At 38.3% G+C, this 20,277-nt stretch overlaps 1 protein-coding gene across 2 annotated transcripts in view; it reads right to left on the bottom strand.

Moving 5' to 3' along the window:
* Positions 1-20,277, bottom strand: part of mgat4a (alpha-1,3-mannosyl-glycoprotein 4-beta-N-acetylglucosaminyltransferase A) — a 37,169-nt gene that overhangs the window by 9,095 nt on the left and 7,797 nt on the right. For both annotated transcript variants that reach the window (XM_017302160.1, XM_008434584.2), the window contains 6 exons: positions 9,881-10,048; positions 9,060-9,200; positions 3,216-3,349; positions 3,060-3,106; positions 2,829-2,942; positions 308-383 (listed from right to left, as the gene is read on the bottom strand). In XM_017302160.1, coding sequence (XP_017157649.1) covers positions 308-383; positions 2,829-2,942; positions 3,060-3,106; positions 3,216-3,349; positions 9,060-9,200; positions 9,881-10,048 — 680 coding nt within the window. The remainder of the gene's footprint in view (positions 1-307; positions 384-2,828; positions 2,943-3,059; positions 3,107-3,215; positions 3,350-9,059; positions 9,201-9,880; positions 10,049-20,277) is intronic.

The following is a 20,277-nucleotide window of genomic DNA, read 5'->3' as shown; positions in this document are numbered from 1 at the left end:
ATATAAGAAAAAAACATTTCACACATCTTTAGCAGGGTTAGTGGTAAAATGGCTGGCACTGTAAGCTGAGTTATAAATACTGTACATTTATCTTGATTGGCATGTAATATTTACACACAAAGGCTTATTATTGTAATATTTTTCCCTTTCAGTATGAAGTGACAAAGAAGCTTTTCGGATGATACATTTTAAGTATGTTGTGTTTATTTTAATGCTGCAGCAAATGTACCAAATTGAGACTCTTCTGAATTGTGTTACACATAATGAAGCATTGAAGAAATTTCTGCATTAAAATTCAAGTACATACCTGGACATAATAAACCCCTTTGCTCACAGCATACATCATGAGAAAGGAATAATCCAGATTCTGCTTCGTTCGCCATCTAAATAAAAACAGAAGTCATTGAAACACAAACATAAAAATCAACCCATGATAGCCGAGTCCGTTCTCCTGCATGTTAAGGAGTCTTACATTTGTGAAGTGCGTGTCAGACAGACTGCTTTACATGTACGAAGCAAAAGTGTTTTTTCAGGTATACGCGCAAAGTTGCGAGAGCAGACTCTGCTTGAATAATTTATAAACCCCAGCTGCCACACTAATTGTTTGATCCAAATGATGTAGCGGTCGGGAATAAGACTGCTCACAGAGGACTGCAGGTGTTTCTGCGTGGGAGCTGTCAAAGACGTATTTCTGACTACACAAGCTCCATTACATATAAATGCGCATGCCTGCCTTCTCATAACACACCAGTAAGCAGGGACGGTCACTTATTCCAACTTTGAAAGTCCACAGTATTTTCTTAGCTAATTTAGATGCAAACATAGAAAATGTGACAATCATGTTGATCTAGATGCAATCTGAAACGTCTGCGCACTCAAACACCCACACAGAGTGCGGCGCTCCTGAAGGCTATTATGTGAATACATAGAAGAAGCCTGCACTGCACTGTAAACAGATTTCTAATCAATTCAACTACAAAGAGAAGATAAAGCGCAGTGGATCAGATGGAGCCCTGCTTAGAGACAGCGATAGAGTGCTGCTGCTGATGACCTTGATCTGACTTTGACAAATGCCTGTGGAATACTAAGCGCCCCCATCAAGCCACCTAAAAGCTATCACATACTCCCTCCCCTCCCCGTTCCCCTGACTCATCTCTCCACTTTTTCTGCAATATCCTCACCACAGCTCTTTTACATTCCATCAGAGCGTTGGTTAAACTAAATTTAACTCAGTATTTCAGCGTGTTTTATTACAAAGAAGCAGAAGAAACATCGATATGTGCTGTACACACAAAAACAAACACCAGAGATCTGACCTCTTGTATACATTTAACAGCTGTCTTCAAAATCTTCAAGTCTTTTTTTTTTTTTTAAACGGTCTGTCTCATTAGTACATCAAAGCTCTAATGTGCATCCTACTTTGCTCAACTCAAAATCTGGCGAGCTTTCAATATAATCGATGATTAGTTAAATCTAGATATTATTTTAAGTGGTAAATTCAGTCTTTTTACTCACTTAAAAGATACATGAATAAATGGAAAACCATCTGTGGCCTTGAGATAGTTTTATATAGAAAAATAGCTTTTTTATATTATACATTTCACTTGAGTTTAAAGAGCGTGGTAGCAATTTAATAAAAGTATTACTTTTTCTTATTGGTTGACTAACAAAAATGAAAAAAATCTCCTGATTGGCTGATCAGGGCGTCTTGATGACTCCACCAACTCCCCAGAGTTTAAGCAGGTCAAAATGCAATATAAAACTGCACTCATTGCTGATTATAAACAACAAAAATATGAACTCAATTTCTGATTCAGATTATTAACAATATCGGCTTTTTAATAATCAACACTTTGTACTAATAAAAGTTGTGATGAGAAATCAGCTGATTGCAAAACATTCTCAAGCAATGATTAAAAAAAGTTACTATAACCTAAGTTGGGAATATTATGGTGTCTACTTGCAGGGATACTGGGAAAAATACTATAATATGTGTAGATAAACATTTTCTATACACTGTAATCCTTCACAAAAACCCAGTGGAAGGATCAAATATTAACCGAATGAAACTTTTATAAAGAAGAGGCTCCAATTTGGCTCTTGGGTGGAAGAAAAGCAAATTAGTTATTTTGCAGATCCAGTTAAAAACTGTCTCTAGCGTTAACCCTGGTTAAGCACTTGAACTACTTTTGTGCAAAAGCTCTGAGCTGAACAGAGAAGATCTGGGCCAACAAAAGGGATTTAATGTCTTCTGCCAAGATGGATGTCTGATGCCTCAAAATCACATATTAAGGTGATTTGGAAACTTTAAATCGCTCCCTCCGCTTTATTTCTTCCTCACTCAAAGTCTACACTTCATACTGACATGGAGAATTAGRTGACCTTTTCTTTAAACTCCTAGGAGATTAGTTAAATTTTGATTAAAGTTTAAACATTTAAATCGGTTTACTTATTCAGAAAAAATTCCACTTTCTCCATGGTAGCAGTGGGGCAGAATTAGCAATAGACATTTGTTGGTGGATTGGTATATTGTTCGACATATTCACATTGTTAAACAAAAAGCTTAATTAATAATATTAAATAAAATTCTTGACTACGCTATTAATCAGTTCCCAGTGGCTTTAATTTTAACAGACTTTACTTAAAGTGTAAGCATTATTACCAAATATTTTCTTTAGATTGTCCTTGCTTTCTTTTTTAGTCAAACAATTCAATCTCTAGACATTTTTTTGATAGTATACATAATAATTTAGAAGCCTTATGTACAGTAATATAGCTTAACATAGCATATCGACTAAGGTCTTGTTACTTGTGTAATGCGTTTTTACCTGACTCTTTCTTTGGAGTCTCCAAAAGTCTCTTTGAGGTTGTTCAGGTCAGGATAATAGGCGGCTGGTGGGGATATGACCTCCAACAAACCCGAGTTGAGCTCTGTAGAGAACCTAATGACAGAAATGGTTTGGACACAGATGAGACATGAAGCTTTCCGTGGGTTGCTGTGTACAAATGTTAGTATTCTGAGCTTAAAAGCTGTCTGGAGAAAAAAAAAGTGTACTTACTCTTTTTCGAGGCCAACAACCACGCTGTGAACATAGTCCAGGTCCGTCTGCAGAGATCACACCAGGAGGAAACATTACACCCACGCAGTATGGTTTTTTGTTTGCTTTTTTTTCCTTCGACTCTGAAAAGCATTATACTACCACTCAAGTTCTCACCTCCCCAACAAACACAATGATGACACAGTCAAGCTTTTCCTCTGGTGAGAGCTTGTCTATTAGGGAACGCAGCGTCTCCGACAGATACGACTTCACCTTTCGCTTCACTGTGGGGATCCCCATCACCATGGTAACTGAGGAAAAGATACAGCACGAGGTGAGAAACGGGAAAGGACCACAGGGGTAGTGGTTTCATCACAACTGAGTGGGCCAAAACAAATAATCTTTAAAGAGTGAGCGAGAAAGTCGACAACAGATTAAGTCAATCTAGCTCCACAAAAAAGAGCAATTCGTGCCAAGACTAGCAGATGGCATAGAGAAGGGTGACAAATAGAAGGAGTTTGTAAGATACAATGTCACAATGTCACAAGATACAGCAGGAATATTTTTGATTATTGGCATTGTTTTTCCCACAGAGAGAGAGAGTATGGATATGGTTCAATGGGCGCGGGTGGGAGATGTAATTAACAGAAGGTTCATATCCTCTAAACCAGTGGTCCCCAACCCCCGGTCCGTGGACCAATTGGTACCGGGCCGCGCAAGAAATAGTGAAATATTTCCGTTTAATGTATTATTTGAGTCTGGAGGATCCTTTATTTTGAAAATCCTTTAACCGGATTCTCTTGGTTACTTGTGCGCCAACACTGAGGCCACAAGCAGCAAAATGAGTAAGAAACAGATCAGATGTCTTTGGAAAGTTTCTTTGCGAAGGGGAAAAGGCCCAGAGAAGAAACAGGAGAATGGATTTATCCCGGACTGGTAGGTGAGTCCCACATTACAAGCCGCTCTGCGTAACATGCGGCGACCGGCTGCTAATGAGGCAATGAAACTTCAAGCTGCTTCGCTACGTAGAGACCAAGCAGGCTGTGCATGTAAGCAACACTTCGGGTGTCATCGTCTCCCATCACTCCCAGATGGAACCGTCTCGTTGCAGAGAAACAAGCTCAGGGCTCCCGTTAGTCAGTATCGTGAGTTAAAATTTTCACGAAACTAAAATGTTCATTTTTGTGGCGCTTCTGTATCTTATTTTGAAGGGATATATATAAACGTTACCATAGCGAACAGAGTCAGAGAGCGTTTGGGCAGTGGTTGTGAGTCTTAAGTCTGCTTTAGATGGAAAGATTTAAGAAATATCGGCCGATTCTCCAAACCTCTGTGACCACAGAGCTGATAAAAGAACAACAGGTTTGATCGGTTCATGTGTCCAAGGCAGGAGCAAAACGACCTGATTCCAGTCACGAACATCCCGATTCCAGAGGATAATCCAGTAAACATAGCAACATAGCATACGGGAATTTAGAATAACCAAACATGGATGACAATGTAGAAGCAATAGTGATAGTTTGTGGACTCATTTTAAGAGATAAWAGACGTAACAAAAAGAAAAGGCGGTGGATRAAAGACRACGGGAGMAGCCGCTCTATTTGCTGCACTATGATTTGGAGGTGAATATGTTTTTTCATAGTTAACATTTTTAACTGAATAAACATAATAATGACCATTAGATTTAATAATAAACATTTCCACATATTATCTCCGATATCCACCGGACTCAGTTGCGCGATATGTCAGCTGTTTGGGATTCCCCTCTGTTCTTACCTCACCGCGCTTTTTGATTGGCTACCTGTCACAGGTTGTATTCTCGTTCCCAGTCAGGGAAAACCCCACTGGCTGCGATAAACACCTTATCTGACGGTTCACCCCCTCCCCCCTACTCCCCCCGGGCCGCAGCAACATTTTCCAAGTCTTGACCGGTCCGCGGTAATGAAAAGGTTGGGGACCACTGCTCTAAACTACATTATGACAATATTCAGATTTTAAAATAAGACAATATTGTATTTGAAAAATACTATGACATATAGCTTATACTAATTTTGAAAACAAGTCTAAATATATATATATATATGTATATAAAAAACTTTGCCTGTTAGCTGCTGCCTCACAGCAATCTAAAGCAATCCATCAACTCAAATACTCAAAACTAAATAGTATTGTGGGTTTCTCTGTAATCATACAGGTAAAGGCTTCACCAGAGTTTGCCTGGTTTACACAAAGGTCAATGTTTTGCTTAGGTAAGGTTAACCAGGGTTAAGAGCTGGTAACAGCTCTAAATGACTTATTTTATTGGGGCAACAATCAGCAGATATGAATATGGAATGTGTGCGAGTGTGTGTTTGATAGTGCAGGCGGAGGACGGTAAAAGCGGGAACATGCTGACTGCGCCGATTCAGTGGACACATGGGGCCCCAAGTAAAAGCACGCAACAAAACTTGAGGTGCAGCATGAGCGAGCAGCACAGTGGATTGAGAAGGGGCGCAATTCTCCAGTGATCTGTGCAGCGTGGAGAATCTGTCCTAGTTCTGCTTTTGTGTTTTTCACACTGAGCTCCATGTTGTATAGCGACACCCACCACCAAGAAAGTAGGTCGAGGATGAAAGGAGAATGTGGGAGGAAGGAGAAAAGACAAGAGTGACAGGGAGGATGGCAGACAATGAATGAGGGATAATGCATGCATGTGCAGCAGGACCGACTCCAGGACTGCACCGCCCCTCGTCCCTTGATCAGCTCGCCTGCTCCGCTCCGCTGGGCTGTCMTTTTCACTCCACCAGAAGGCAGGAGGAAAAAAAACAACAACAAAAATGTATATTTATATATATAACTTGCTACATGTTTCTATCAGATCGCTGAAAACAAGTGACTGGTACAGTTTCCAGTGTTTTGCAAAAATGTTGTTCAATCATTTATTGAAAATGAGTGTGAACGTGTTGTTTTTAGTTCAGACACCATGCATACAATTTATGTAGTGTGAAATAAAAAGAGACAAGAAGCGTGAACGAAAAATAAAACAAGCAAACAAAAGAAAGATACAAGTGTAAAACCATGCACAGCAGGTAAAATAAGTATTGAATCCATCAAATGTTCAGGAATGCCACATTTACATTTTAAAAACATGAATTGTGACAATTATTGTACAATATTCAGCAGCTTGACTGCACTGCTAAATGTAACTCGACTGAAAATAGCCGATGTATTGGTATGAAAGCAATATTTGTGCTTGCAAGACTGACTACATATAGTAATGGCTTTATAGCCTAAAAACACATTTAACTTTTATCTTCACTTACTTTTTATATAATCATCTCAATAAACGGTAAAAAGTATTTAAGTAAACTTTGAAGTCCATACACCCTCCATGTAGTAGCATGTCATTCATTTTTAAAACATTATCAACACTTTACATTAGGTGATGGAACTGAAATGATTTGCATTTATTTAAGGAAAATGCTACTAATAAAAACAACTTTTTTACTGTCTTAAGTAAACCTCATTGCCATGTGGGTTTAGGTTTACATACTAGAGATCTTAAATGAAAAAAAAAAAAAAGCACTTGTAACAGAATTTGTGTCTTTCAAATTGTGACGTCATCTTCCTGTTTGGTCAATGATTTTTTTTTTAAATCATTTAATATGACAGGGATTAAAATGAACTCTAACGCTCTTGAGTAGGGAAGTCAGTTTACTCAGCTGATAAGCAGGTGTGAGGTGGGGTGTGGTGGAAGTTACTTTATTGTAACCACAGGCATTGCTGTGACTAACTGGTTTCACAATAGTGATGGCATTGTTAAAATATGCATCATCATATCATTAGTTTCATCTGTCAACAACTAAAGTGCCTCAAAGAAGCGTTTGTATTGGTGTTATGGAAGAGTAAGGTGAAAGGGTTTGAGGGACACCATAAACAAACCAATATGTTTTTAGATAAGCTTGTAAAACACTGTAGAGGAACAGTTCTGTGGTGCTTTTGTCCATTCACAGCGTTATGAAGTGATGCGGCTCAGTCCCTGAGATCCTGAAACTCAAACATCAAACCAAACAAGTTTTACCTCAGAAACTCTGATGTAAATGAGAAAACAAAACCACAAAAGATGCAAATATGCGGTTTCTCAGCAGACAGCACTGCTGTAGTGCTTCCCTTCTAAAATCAGAAGTCAGAATCTGTGGCATAGAGATCTTGTGATCGAAGAAGTTGCCCACCGAAGGACAGATAAAAATCTGGGGTCCTCACAATCATAGTCATAGTTGTCAGAATTAGTAAGTGAGACGCCAGTGAACGACAATAATCATGTGATGGGACTGGAAACTCCAACTCTCGTCCAATCTGAGTGTCTCCACGCTGAGCAGACACTGAAGGCTGTGGGGTGACGTCTTCCTTTTTCCTGTCACATTTTTAAACGGAGAGAAACATCTGAGACCACGAATATCTGGGCAGGCACATGAATGCCCACCTACATCTGTCTCAGAAGTCCCTGCGCCCACTGTTATTTCATCAGCATTGTTAAATTTTGAGTTGGCTAGCATCCTGAATTGTGCAGCTATAAATAACCCAGTGCCAAACATTCACAGACCGGCAATAAAACAAGAAATCCAAGATAAGATAGATTTCTAAGCTCTAAGATGCAGTGCTGGTATCTTGATGGAAGGGTTGCCAGTGGCAACTAACAATGTCATGTATCCTGCTTTACTGGTTCAGTGAGAAGGTAGAAAAAAAATAGAAATACCTTGAAGATTAGTGTAACCAGTCAAATGTCGTGGTTTACAGAGTAACTACATTAAAGGAACAATAACATTAAAAAAAGAGCTAAGACTATATTGTTACATCTAAAACTTCAAATTTTAATCAATTAGACTCGATGGGGAAAATCTGCAGGCAGCAGTTGTGACCCACCATAACACAGATCGCTTCCCAGGAGCTGCAGCTCTGCTTTGTGCATTGCAATATACCCAACTGAGCATAATTCAGAAACGAAAGCTGATGGCACGTATGCAAAGGGCTGCAGTGAGTGGGCATTCTCTTTCACTTCTGAGGAAAGCAATAGTCTCTTAAAACATTGCTGACGAGACATATTTGTACACCTGGTCAGACCAGAAAGACAGCTACTTCCTAGAAATCTTGTCAGGCTGAGCCTTAGTGACATCTCAGTTCCCTGATCTAAGGACAGGAAGTAAAAGGGAAAAAAAAAAGCCTAAAAAGGGCACATTTTACATACCCCAGAAAAAAATGCTAACGATATATAGACTTCATCTTTTGTTTTCATTAATAGCTGCAGTTGACTTGACGTTTTGCTGCCTGTTTAGAGTCCATTTTATTTTCTCAATTTTAATGATTAAAAATGGGACAGGGCCATTAGGATGATGTAAACCTTAAGCTTACTTCAGCCTTAAATCTAGTGCACACATAAAGCAAGATAAGGACACTTCTTAATAGGAATTAAATGCAGAAGAGGTCATATGGAGTATGATGCAGCTTACAGGATAAAAGCTAAATCAGCAGCAAAATAGATGGAAAACAGACTGAAAGTATCCCAACAACCAGGAGAAAAACACATCGTGCAGAACTGCTGGCTCATAAAAAACACTGATGCAGGCAAGAGAGAGAGAGAAAAAAAATACTCCACAGGAGGGTTCCCTGCATCATAAATTTTAAGAGGTTCTTGTATTCGGTTTATGTTATCAGTGTAAAAAGTTTTGCTGCAACGCTCTTTGGGAAGAACATAAGAGGAAAACAATTATAATTTTAATTACAAGTTGTTATGTTTTACGTAAATATCCGTCTAGAAAGCTAAATCCTCAGAGGACACTTGTTGTGAACAAGTAACAACCTGAGAACATGTTGAAACCTGAGGATCTCCCTGGTGTAATAAAGATGTCGGCGGGTTTTACTGTGTTTGTTAATCATTCGCTGTACAGAAGAGGGGGGTGTGCGGGTGTGGAGAGGAAGCACCATTAAAAGTTGGCAAAGTTAACTTCTTGCCGAGTAAGCAAAATGTATAAATCCACTTCTTACCTCCTGTGCGTCCAAGACCCACTTGGACAGCCGGCTGCAAGCTGCCCTCATTGTTGAGGAGGTGAGGCAGGTGGTGGTAGATGTTTGGCACCTGGAGAGCTTTCTTGTTTGTGAGCTCCTTCAGTAGTTTCTGTGTCTCGTCTGAAAACAGGACCGAACAAAGCAGCTGACAGTGAGCTATTTTAAGAGCTCTAACTGGAGAGGATTTATGAGAACACGGCCAAATTGCTTAGACAGAGATCACGTTAAAAACAAACCTCACATAAGTCAACACTGGCTGATAAAAGAGCAGAAAGCTGAATGAAAGCAAAATGCTGGTGACGTAGCTGTCAGCTGTAAAATCTGGTCATATTTAATTTATGACTTTAAAAAATGCTTTTAATTGACCCCATTAGAGCTAATTAAGTAATATTAAACTTAAGTAAACTGCAAAGCAAAACTCGTTAATGTGTCATATTACAAACAGGCTTAAGAGTTATTAAACTGATTCCAGTTTGGTGAGCTTTCTATCAAAGCTTTATGATTTTAATGAATGAGCTTTTCAAATTAACTAGTGCGTCACCATAACTAGGATCCTGGTCAACAAGACAGTCCATCTCTAACTTATTAGATATAAGGTGCATTTCACTGCTGTCAGTCTGACAATTAGTTGTTTTCAGTGGGTTTTATGTCTTTTATTTGACTTAATCGATGTTTCTTCACACCATTGTGATGAAATAATAATTAACTCCATAAAGATAACAAGCAGTACAAGAAGGAATGCTGGACTGGAGTCAAGCAAGGTTGAGGACAATGCCGGTCAAGGCGCAGGTCTCAGTTACCTGAGAAGTTGATGAGCGCATCTTTGCTGCCGTTGGTTTCGGCGATGGCCCGTCTGAACTGCTCCAGAATGTGGTTGAGCTCAGACGAACGCTGCAGAGTCCTGTGCTCTGCAACACGAAGCCGTTCTTTCAAAGCGTGGAACTCCCGTTGGTATGCTATCAGCTTCTCTGTAAAGACAAATAAATTGCATGGATTAAACTTTACACATTTAAAGGTGACAATTTGCATAGAGAAAAAAAGAAAAGGAGAAAAATGTGGCTTAAAGACTAAAACCATGTTTTTCAGCAGTGTTGGCGTATCTAACCGCTCCAAATCCTGATTTAAATATTTATTGGACGTTTGGCCCTGCAATCCTAAATGCATTTATGTTTATGTTTTGACAAACTCCGAGTAAACTCGGTGTTTTTTCTCTACATCTCATGCAACAGCGGTTGAAGTTTAGGGAGAACGGAACCAGATCTAAGACTCGGTTTGAGGAGGAGTACAGATCTTATTTTTAGAATAAACAGGGTATAAAAAACAGAAGCTGAATTGGATTTTGGTTGAATTATGGGTGAATGCTTTTTATGAGCACTGGAGAAAGGGAACAGCAGCAGGAGCAGAGGAGTGCAAGAGTATTACAGATGGAACAATGAGATCTGGATTTCTGAAGACGAGAAGGTAAATCTTAGTCGTGTTTCATCTTACATCGAGCCAAATTTCATAAAAAGTCAAGAAATAAATGTTTCACAAAGCTCCAAAAACTGACCCACAATGTTCACAAAAAGGATGACGTCATTTCAGTCTTCTCATAGCTGTTGCAACAAATGAATATCTGTTATAAACAGTGTGACATTGCACACTGTTTATAAGGCCATTGTTTCACCTCATAAAAACAATGCAATCTCACGCAGAGGACATTAACAGGACTCGTTCCTTCAATCACACGTCTTTCATTGGGAATTTAGAAGCTGTACATGCTAACAAAAAAAACCCTGTTTAGGAATATCACTGACCATCTGGACCGTCACTCTGCACAAGGTTCATGTATAATAGCAAACAATGGGTATACGCTAACGGTGGTAGCATGAAAGGCGTCCAGCATGAACTACTCCTTCTTTTTCCAAACACACAGCTCAAAGCCCACTTTGCCCAAAACTACTTGTTATGCAGCATTAAGAACAAAAGATCTCCCACAATTCCTACAGATTGCTGCGTTTTTAATGCAACTATAATCATTGTAGAATACTTTAGTCCGGGTTTGACCAATTTACAGGCTACGTTTTTCATGTTTGTCTCAATCTATGGTGGTTCTGATAGCAAAGAACAACTTTTTATTGGCTGCATGGAAAGTGTTTTAATAAGAAACACAAAACAGGACTTTCTACAAGATTTTCTTTCAGTGTATGGATGGCAGGGGGTGGGGCAGCCATTCCTATTGACTGGATATGGAAATAAGCAGCAAAAACCTCCTTCAGAGCACGAGTGGCACAACTGTTTTTGCATCCACAGACTGATATATAAAATGTGTAACTTATTAACACAAAAATTGGAAGTGAGACTTTAAAAACACAGTCAATGGTTTTAAAAAAAATAGAYGGGTGTAAAACTAGGAATAGCTGTGTGCAAGTTTATAACAGCAGCAAAGTTGGGGTCTACTACAACCCATTTTTTTACTAATTTTTCTGCCAATCTGCGATAAACTCAGCTTTCCATAAGTGTCACATCAATATTTTTTTTTCATGTTTTGAGGGGTTTCAGTACAAGTCTGTATTGTTAGGAGTCACTGCATTGTAAAATTCTATTCGTCAAACTACAGGAACAGTGACTCTATGCACCTACACAGTGTCTGCAAGCATAGCTGAGAATGAACCAGCGTAAGGCCAGATGGCAGACTGCTGAAACTTTAGAGGATTGAAAACAATGAAAGTTATGGAGCCAGCAGCACTAGAAGTATAAACTTGACCTGAAAATACAGATGGGCAATATCCTCTCCGACTTGTGGTTGTCAGTGCGTGCTGAGAAGGTGTGATATGGGTTTGGGTAGTCTCTGATCTTCCTTCTTTCAGCTTTAGAGTGGCCTTTAACAGTGCAGTCACAATAACAAAGAGCTGGATCCCTTCATCTCTCCCTCACCATCACTCTCTTAAATAAGCCATTGTCCACCCGCTGTGGTCACAATATTGGTTTTCTTCGTTTTTTGTTGTTTTTTTTGCACAGAAGCTTGTTATTCACCCCTGAATGTTGGTCTCCAAGACTCACACAGATGTTGTCATTTGGCCCAGACTTCAAGGAAAGGGCAACTTCAAACTGCATACAAGACTTTCATCTTCACTCCCAACCCTTTAATTGTAGGATGCTGCTGAAATGATGCTCCACCTGCACTCTTACAGTGAGAACGGATCAGAAAGCAAGCAAAAGGGACAAAAACACGGCAAAGAAGTAGTTCGCTGTGGACAGACGTATTACATGGAAACAGTGGGAGGGAAGCAGCGTCTTATACTGTATGTTGAAGCTACATAAAAAAGTTATTGTGAAATAAACAACCTGTTGGAGGAAGCTGAAGACTAGAGATCGAGGGAGCGGTTCACCTTCCAGTTGGAGAAGAATAGCCTCAAGATTAGCAGTGAAACAATTAATCAAATTAATCATGATGAATCGATAACTGGAATACTCGTTAATTTAGTAACTGATTGATCATCTGAGTATACAGACTCAAAAACGCTGAAAGATCCCCACCCTTGGAACAGTAATTTAGACAAAACTTTACCAAAAATAGTACACATTTGATTTTAAGAGGAAAACAACAACTTTGTTTGCAAAGATGTTTTAGCCAGAACTCGTCAAGCGACATAGTGTTAGCTTCACCTTGTTCAAATTCAGTAAAAACAAATCCACTAAGCTCCTTTTGCTATCCAATAATTAATCGGTTAATCAAAAAAAAAAATATCACCAGATTAGGGGGCCGAGCTTTTCATATTTATGCTATAAGTCGCTACAAATGATCAAGTGTACACTAAAGGCAATAAATGTTCTCTTATTTAAAAAGGAATTGGTTATTTGCATTTTTATGCATTTATAACATTGTGTACTAAAAAAAGTTAGCGTGGTTAAATGAAAAATCTGAAGAAAGTCCCTTTTTTTTAATCTGATTAATCGATTGTCAAAATAAACGACAGAATAATCGATTGTTAGATTGTCAGTTGCAGCACTACTAAAGCTACAGTCAGAGCTAAAATGGAATAATTAAGTTCATAGCATATTATTCATGTGTTAGAATGGTCGAGTCAAAGTTAAGCACTAGATACAATTGAGATTTTTCACAAAGACCTGCAGCTGCGCTTGCAGTCAGAGAAAGCTCTACAATGTATTGACAACATAAAAACTTTAAAAATGATGTGGCTGTAACAGGACAAAACTGTAAAAAACTGTTTGCTGTATTTTGCTTCGATTCCTTTGGCCAGCATATTTTATTGGAGACATGTGGGAGGAATGAGGGGGCAGATATGTAAATGGATGCTCAGGTGCTAGCCTTTAGAAAGAGCTGAATCAAAGTCGCATACACTAGCTTGGACACACACACGCACACACGCGCGCACACACACACACACACACACACACACACACACTCACACATCCACACTTGATGAAAGTGCTGCTCTCAAAAGCAAAAAAATGTAAAATTTTTGTGTAACTAAAACTCCTCACCAGCTCATTAATTAGGTCTATCTGGATTTAATGGAGTTTAGTACGAGCATTTTCATGATGTTTGCCGCATTGATTTTATTTTTTATTTGAGGGTTTCTCTGGGGAAACTGTTCTTAATGAAGCACAAAATCAGCATGAGGGTCTTAAACTCACAAGTCAGGCCAAATTATTGTATATGTTGCCATATAAAAGGGCCCACTGGGCTAAGTTGATTGTACTGTAATCAGTAAGATCAACTTAGGCTATCCCTCGACATTTAATAGGTTTGTTTATACCTATTAAATGTCTTTCTTGCCTTAATGTGGTTTCTCTGTTAATTCAGTCACCACCTCCATTCAGCTCTTATCTTAAGCATAGCGCTTCTGAACTCAGGGTTTAAAATAACATCACCTGAAGTGTTGTGCAACGGCAGAAATATGAGTTTGTTGTCAAAGACAACAGGAAGCTTAGCTCTTATTTTCCGTAATCTAAGGCTCACACTTCGTAAACGTCGCGTCACTTTTAGACGCAGTAAGAAAAGAAAGTAAAGCCATTATGTGAAATGTTAGGAACGTCTCAAGACCTGATCAAGACAATACCTTAAATGATCRGCGTCCAGGTTCCTGACAACATTTGCATTCCACTTTGTTGAGATAAGCAAGTGTTTTCTCAGAAGTAATTTTTGTAGTGAAAGAAAGGCAGTGTTGGCTACGGCAGCTCCCAGTACGTCTGAGTCAGGAGAACTACTTTTCTGTAAGTTTTGTGTTCATAAATAACTGGAGAGCCCACTGAAAAAAACACTAAATGCAGAGTTATTAAGTCATATCAAATCAGAGAGCAAATATGCTAACGTTAACCTTGAGCTTCAGCAAATATCTAAATCATCAAAGTGAGTTAGAAATTAGTTTATTGAAGATTGCAGCCATACTTGCTGAGTAAGACTATATACAAACAAAGGTGTTTCAGGTGATGTGCTGTCAGAATACAGATTTTTTAAATCAAGTTAATTCTCTGAATTGCTAAGGGCAAGATCATAATTATTACTAATATTTAGCTGAAAGAGTTTTGAGACAAATAAGTATGTTTCAAGTAAGAACATAGCTGTTTTTGGCACAACTTGTTTTCAGTATGACAAAAGGTAAAGAGACAATCTTAGCTTCCCTACGCCACAACTTTCTCAATTTCAAAGCTAAAGCGAAAGCAAAATAGCTATTTTTGTGGTTTTATATACATTATATATACATACACACACATACAGTATATATATAAATAAATACAACTGACAAAGACTATATCAGGTCATTTTATCTGTTCATCCAAAGCTTGCACTGCTAATCTGCCCTTCACTTAATTCTGCCTTGCTGAGGCAAGGTGCTGACAGACAGTTCATGAGTGCTGAGGTGGGATTTGTGTCGTATGTGTACACAAGTGGAAGACATGCAGCACAGAATGTGTAGATGTCAGTGCTGGAGCCAAGTTTCACACTTCCAGCACATTTTCACTTTTTTCAACACACAAACTGATCACCTATCAATCCCAAATAGCATCATGACAAATATGAAATTAATGCATAAAGGACAAGCGGGTGAAGACTGTGTGCTAAAATAAAAGCGATACTGAAAAACGGATGATTTATGAGCTGATTTGTAAAGTGTCTTAAAACACATGCTCAGCTAAATCTTATCAGTGATGCAGATGATTCAACATAAACTGTGAAGCAGAAAGTGTGCTTGTGGGGTAATTTAACCCAATTACACACACAGAAATATCTACCGTAGTACTGGATGTTGGTTTTTAATCTGCTGAAGTCTAAAGATATCACTGTTACATCTCTGGTTACGCAACAGAAAGGCATTAAGCAAAAGTTACATTTTGCTCGTCATTCTTAAAAACAGCATAATCACTTCGTGCATTACACGCTTTAGAGGAAAAAATGACCTTGTTTATTTTTCCACCACATTTTCCTTTTGCAACACATTGCAAAATATATTTGACAAACTAAAACAGCAACGTAGTCACTAGAAACTGTTTTGATAGCTTATAGTAGCTAATTGACCATAAATGTATGACAGCAATTTGTTCCTACTGTGCAATAAAACCAATCATTTGACAGAGTGCCCAGTCCTTAATCTCATTTCAACTGGAGAACAGCAACTTTACATGCATCGTGCATATAGGGACTTTGTGGCTTTAAAGATGAGCTTATATGTACAAAAGAAACTTTGCCAAGTTGTGAGGTCTTAAAAAGTGCAAGACATTGATGTCTGTAGAAAAAGGTTCACAAACCTGTCTATTTTTATCCATTATACCTCAAACTCCTCAGAGGTTAAATAGTTAAAACCACGTTGAAATAAAAAAAACATTGTCTTCATGCTAATCTTTTCCTACTTCTCATTTGGTCTAAAAATTGGGGAGTACGACTGTGATCTCCATTTAAAGCTTGCTCGTCAGTATTATGCAGTCTGCATCACAGCAGAGAATAAAAACAAGCTGCCAAACACACATCACTAATACCGCACGAGCACACAGTAGTAGTATTGATTTTTGGAGGTATTGTCTTGACAAGAAGTGCAAATCAATCCATGAGTCGGCACGTGATACTCCCCTAACGGTTTCGAGTAATTTGCAGGGGGTGGGGGGAAGACACACACCTTTATCCAGCTCTCTCTTTTTGAGAGGCTTCTACATCTTTTAATTTCACTGATAAAATGAAAGCAAAAAGGTCGAGTGATCAAAGAGAGAAAGAGTGCCTGAAATGCTGAGCTCATTTGCCAGCTTGGCAGGTTTCCCACCCAGCATTTTAATTTTGCTTCCTCACCATGGACTCATTGTTTTAGCCCGACCACCACCCAATGTTTTTATCCTCCTGTCCTGCAAGTCACGATAAGATCCAGCAGTCGACTGGTTGTCTGTGTGGGAGAGCAAGCGGTGTGTTACACCATATGATTCCGTCCATCTTACTTCCATCTTTACCACCACAGTGAGCTTCTTTTTTTTGTTCTTTAAAGTTCCCCTCAACAAAAGGGCTTTTCTGATACGTTTTCTAGAGTAACATCTTTATTGCCATCAATTCATCTCACACTACTGCTTCACTGATTTTCCCCATTCAGATTTCACACATCAAGTACATTTATAAATCTGTACAACAAACTCATTAACATGGCAGTCGCATCAGAAAAAGCAGAAGTATTATGGTACAACTTGAGTCACAGAAAGTCATATGATGCCTACGTTACAAATAGACTGATTTGCTTCATTGAAAAAAATTAAATGTTATTTAAGTGTGAAAATTAACCTTCTGTTAAAAGGTAGGCAGTAAAATAAAAAAGAATTTAAAAAATAGGTAAATGTCCTGTCATATTTAAACTGGACTTCAACAATGTCAGTAGTCCTATGCACACCCTGCCATCATAAATAGTGGTGATGCTCTGCAAAAATGCTGCCAAGTACTAGTTGGCAGCGGGTTTTGTTCCCCTCAGCTGGGCAGCTATGTGTACCACATTCATGGCAAAAAAAAAAAAAAAACTTCTAGAAGGCAAATAAAGGATTGTGTTACCTTAATAGAAATTGCAGTTGTGAAGAAAGGAAAGCAGCACTGCTTTCAGTACTATGGAGAAATTCACTACAATAACTAACAGTTAAGGTTAAAAAAAAAGTGTCAATAGACGTGAAATAGTTTAATATTTTATTCTTTTCAGCCACTTGTATTAATTATTTCAATCACTTCTATTCAGTCTAAAAATGTTAGAATAATCCATCTTTTTTATTTTCATACCATTTACTGAGTAGGAGAAAACGCTCACTATGTCGAGGGATTTTCACTCATTTAAAATAAATGCAACTGAAGTACTTATTAGATATCAGAACTTTCAGTCTGTAATGATTTCCTGCATTTAGGATTTTTACATTGTTTCCACAGGCTTTTATCTCCTGCTTACTTCAGGAGACCTCTAAAAGCTTCTTTTTTTTTTCATTAAAGTTCCCCTCAATAAAAGGGTTTTTCTGATGCAATACATTTTCTAGAGTACTTATCTACCCTGGCTTATTATTAAATAAGCCAGGATAGATATTTGATAACAAAATGAATTCTTGTACAAAAGAAAGTTTAGATTTCTGTATTAATCTTTTCCAGATAGAGTTGAGCGCAGAGTTAAATTGCTTGTCTTGTACAGCCACATCTAATGTGTTCTCATGAGGCTCATTTGTCAAATTAAAAATAACTTTTATGCAGGTAATAAACATACTCTTCGATAAGTGCGCATTTCAGTGTTTTTATTGTTCTGATGTAATATTCTAATCTTAAATATCATGTCACTAGCCCTCCATGGAAAATCATCATAAATAGCAGAAATAAAGGCTTTAAAAGATTTGTCTGTGTGTAATTAATCAATACAAGTTTTATTTAGTGAATTGAGTGACATAAATAATGAATATTAATTTATTGAATATGATCGTATAAGCAGCAAGTAGTTCATATAAAACTGGATTTTCGCTTAGACTTTTTTAATAGACTGTTATGATTTCCATGTTTATTCTTTCCATAGATAAATACATATAGTTTAAGAAAACTTCCTCTTATTTCTGAATGCATTTTTTTTTAAACTTCCTGCTGATAAATTTGAAGACTTAACTTTGACAACCAGTGAGCCAGAAGGGTCTATGAACGTCCAACATGTCCAAATCATTACAACGATTTGTTTTAAGGTTCATGTAAACTTCTTTATCTGGGATGCCAATAATCAAGTATCGTGCTATATTGCGAGTTTTTGAAAAACCACTTTCATGGAAACCACCTGTGTTGCCAAGAACGGACCTTTGAATTTCTAAGGAAGTGGAAACGCAACTATGACGAAGTTCACAGCAAACTTCAGCAAAGAGCTGACATCAAAAAGATGACATCAACTTCCTGTGACACACAGAACAGCTTATTTTAGTTCCAAGTATGTTCGAGCATTGGAAATGTTTTTTTTTAATATCATTGTCTTATTGCCCAGCAGCCACAATGTTTGCTGGCATGCAGATAGATAACAAACAAAGTGTATACCAGTATGAAGAGAAGTCTCATGACACATAATAAAACAGAGGACTACTAGAAGCAAATAACAGCCATCTCTCTTCCCCAGCCTGAAAGGAAACTGTGTGCTGCTGTCTGGGAATGCTGTTCAGAAGTAAAAGAGGGAAAATGCTCAAATGAATGGAGAGCACTGTGGCACAGAGGAAGCCAACAGAAAGCATGAGGAGGCAAACAATAACGATTGTTAACTCGCTAACCGCTGACGACGTCCGTTTAAATGGAGGAAAACTGCTTTGGACGACGACAAATGCATATGTCTGCACCTCGCTGCTCCCCTGCCTTGTCAGCATTGGAGGCCTCTCCCTCTCCATTATACAGATAGCACCTCAGGATCCTCACATCTCTTAAGCTTTACTCCTTCCACTCTCCTTTGCCCTCCGGGCCACTCGGGATTTGTCTGGCAAGCTGCCCCGTTTCAAACTGTCCACTCTAAATGTGCGCAGAGAGAGACACACGCACTCAAACAGTAAGTGGCTACAAACAGGATAGCACGACATATCCAAACCACATCCTTTACTATCCCGAGCTTTATTATGGAGCTACCCTTTCAACACAGCATCTGCTGGCTCATTTGCCTCCTATGCAGCAATGACACAAGCTATTTCTGGCCTATTGTGTTAGAAACGATGTGGCGATGAAGGAAAACGAGAAACGCCAAGGAAAGCCAGGGGAAGTAGCATTTCCAAGAAGGAAGTTGCCTGTTGTTGTAAATCACATAAAAAGCCTTAATCTCATATTAAACACATCATTTCATCATTACATGTAAATCATCCAGAAGACATTTTAATGTAGGCTTGGTACGAATTAGTGGACTGAAAAAGTCCTCTGTGCATTTCTCATAATAGCGATAATATAAGCTGTGAGCTCATCATCCTGCCACACCAAAATAAACACCTCCCATGTAGCTTTAACCACAGAGCCAAGTCATTTATTATTTAGGACCACAATCATAATAAATAAAAAGCCTAGCTGATCATCCTTGTATTTAGAAGGCATTAAACACAAGAGCTATTGTTCTACGGCAAGAGAAAACTCCTCTACGTCGAAATTTAAAGTGGGCAACTAGTACATCCCCATGTCAGCAGGCTTTTAAATTGGGCATGACCCGAGGTTAAGGAACGCTGAAGGCTGCAAACTGATCTGTGACCGAGAAGAGAACCACAGTTTTACGGTAATTACAACGAAGATATTAAAACAAAAAAGGCACACTGTGTGCTGATTACTTGGATTTTTAAAGGCCATTAATTTCTCATACCACTGCTAAAATCACACTGATTATCACAGGTATGTCACAAACACTTATTATATTGATTTTTACGCAGACGAGCAGAAATTTTGAATAATCACCTTTGAAATGGAGCATTTTCAAAGTGCCAAGAATATTATGCCTGTTTGTAAGACGGTCTATAAAAAGTATAAAGCGGATATAAACTGGCTAATTAGGGAAGCTATCTGCTGGGGTAGCTCTTTTACTTCACATACCATGTCTTTTCACAAATTATTGCAACCTAAAATATTTCTGGAAAGAAAAAATAAAATAAATAAATAAATAAATAAATAAATAAATAAATAAATATATATATATAGTTCAGTTATTTGTCGGTGGTACATCCCATGTAGGACAAGCCCCTACATGGGATGTACCACCGACAAATA

This window comes from Poecilia reticulata, linkage group LG2, assembly GCF_000633615.1.
Source record: "Poecilia reticulata strain Guanapo linkage group LG2, Guppy_female_1.0+MT, whole genome shotgun sequence".
Classification (NCBI taxonomy): domain Eukaryota; kingdom Metazoa; phylum Chordata; class Actinopteri; order Cyprinodontiformes; family Poeciliidae; genus Poecilia; species Poecilia reticulata.
The sequence above is the reverse complement of the archived record's forward strand: the minus strand, read 5'-3'. Positions and strand labels throughout refer to the sequence as shown.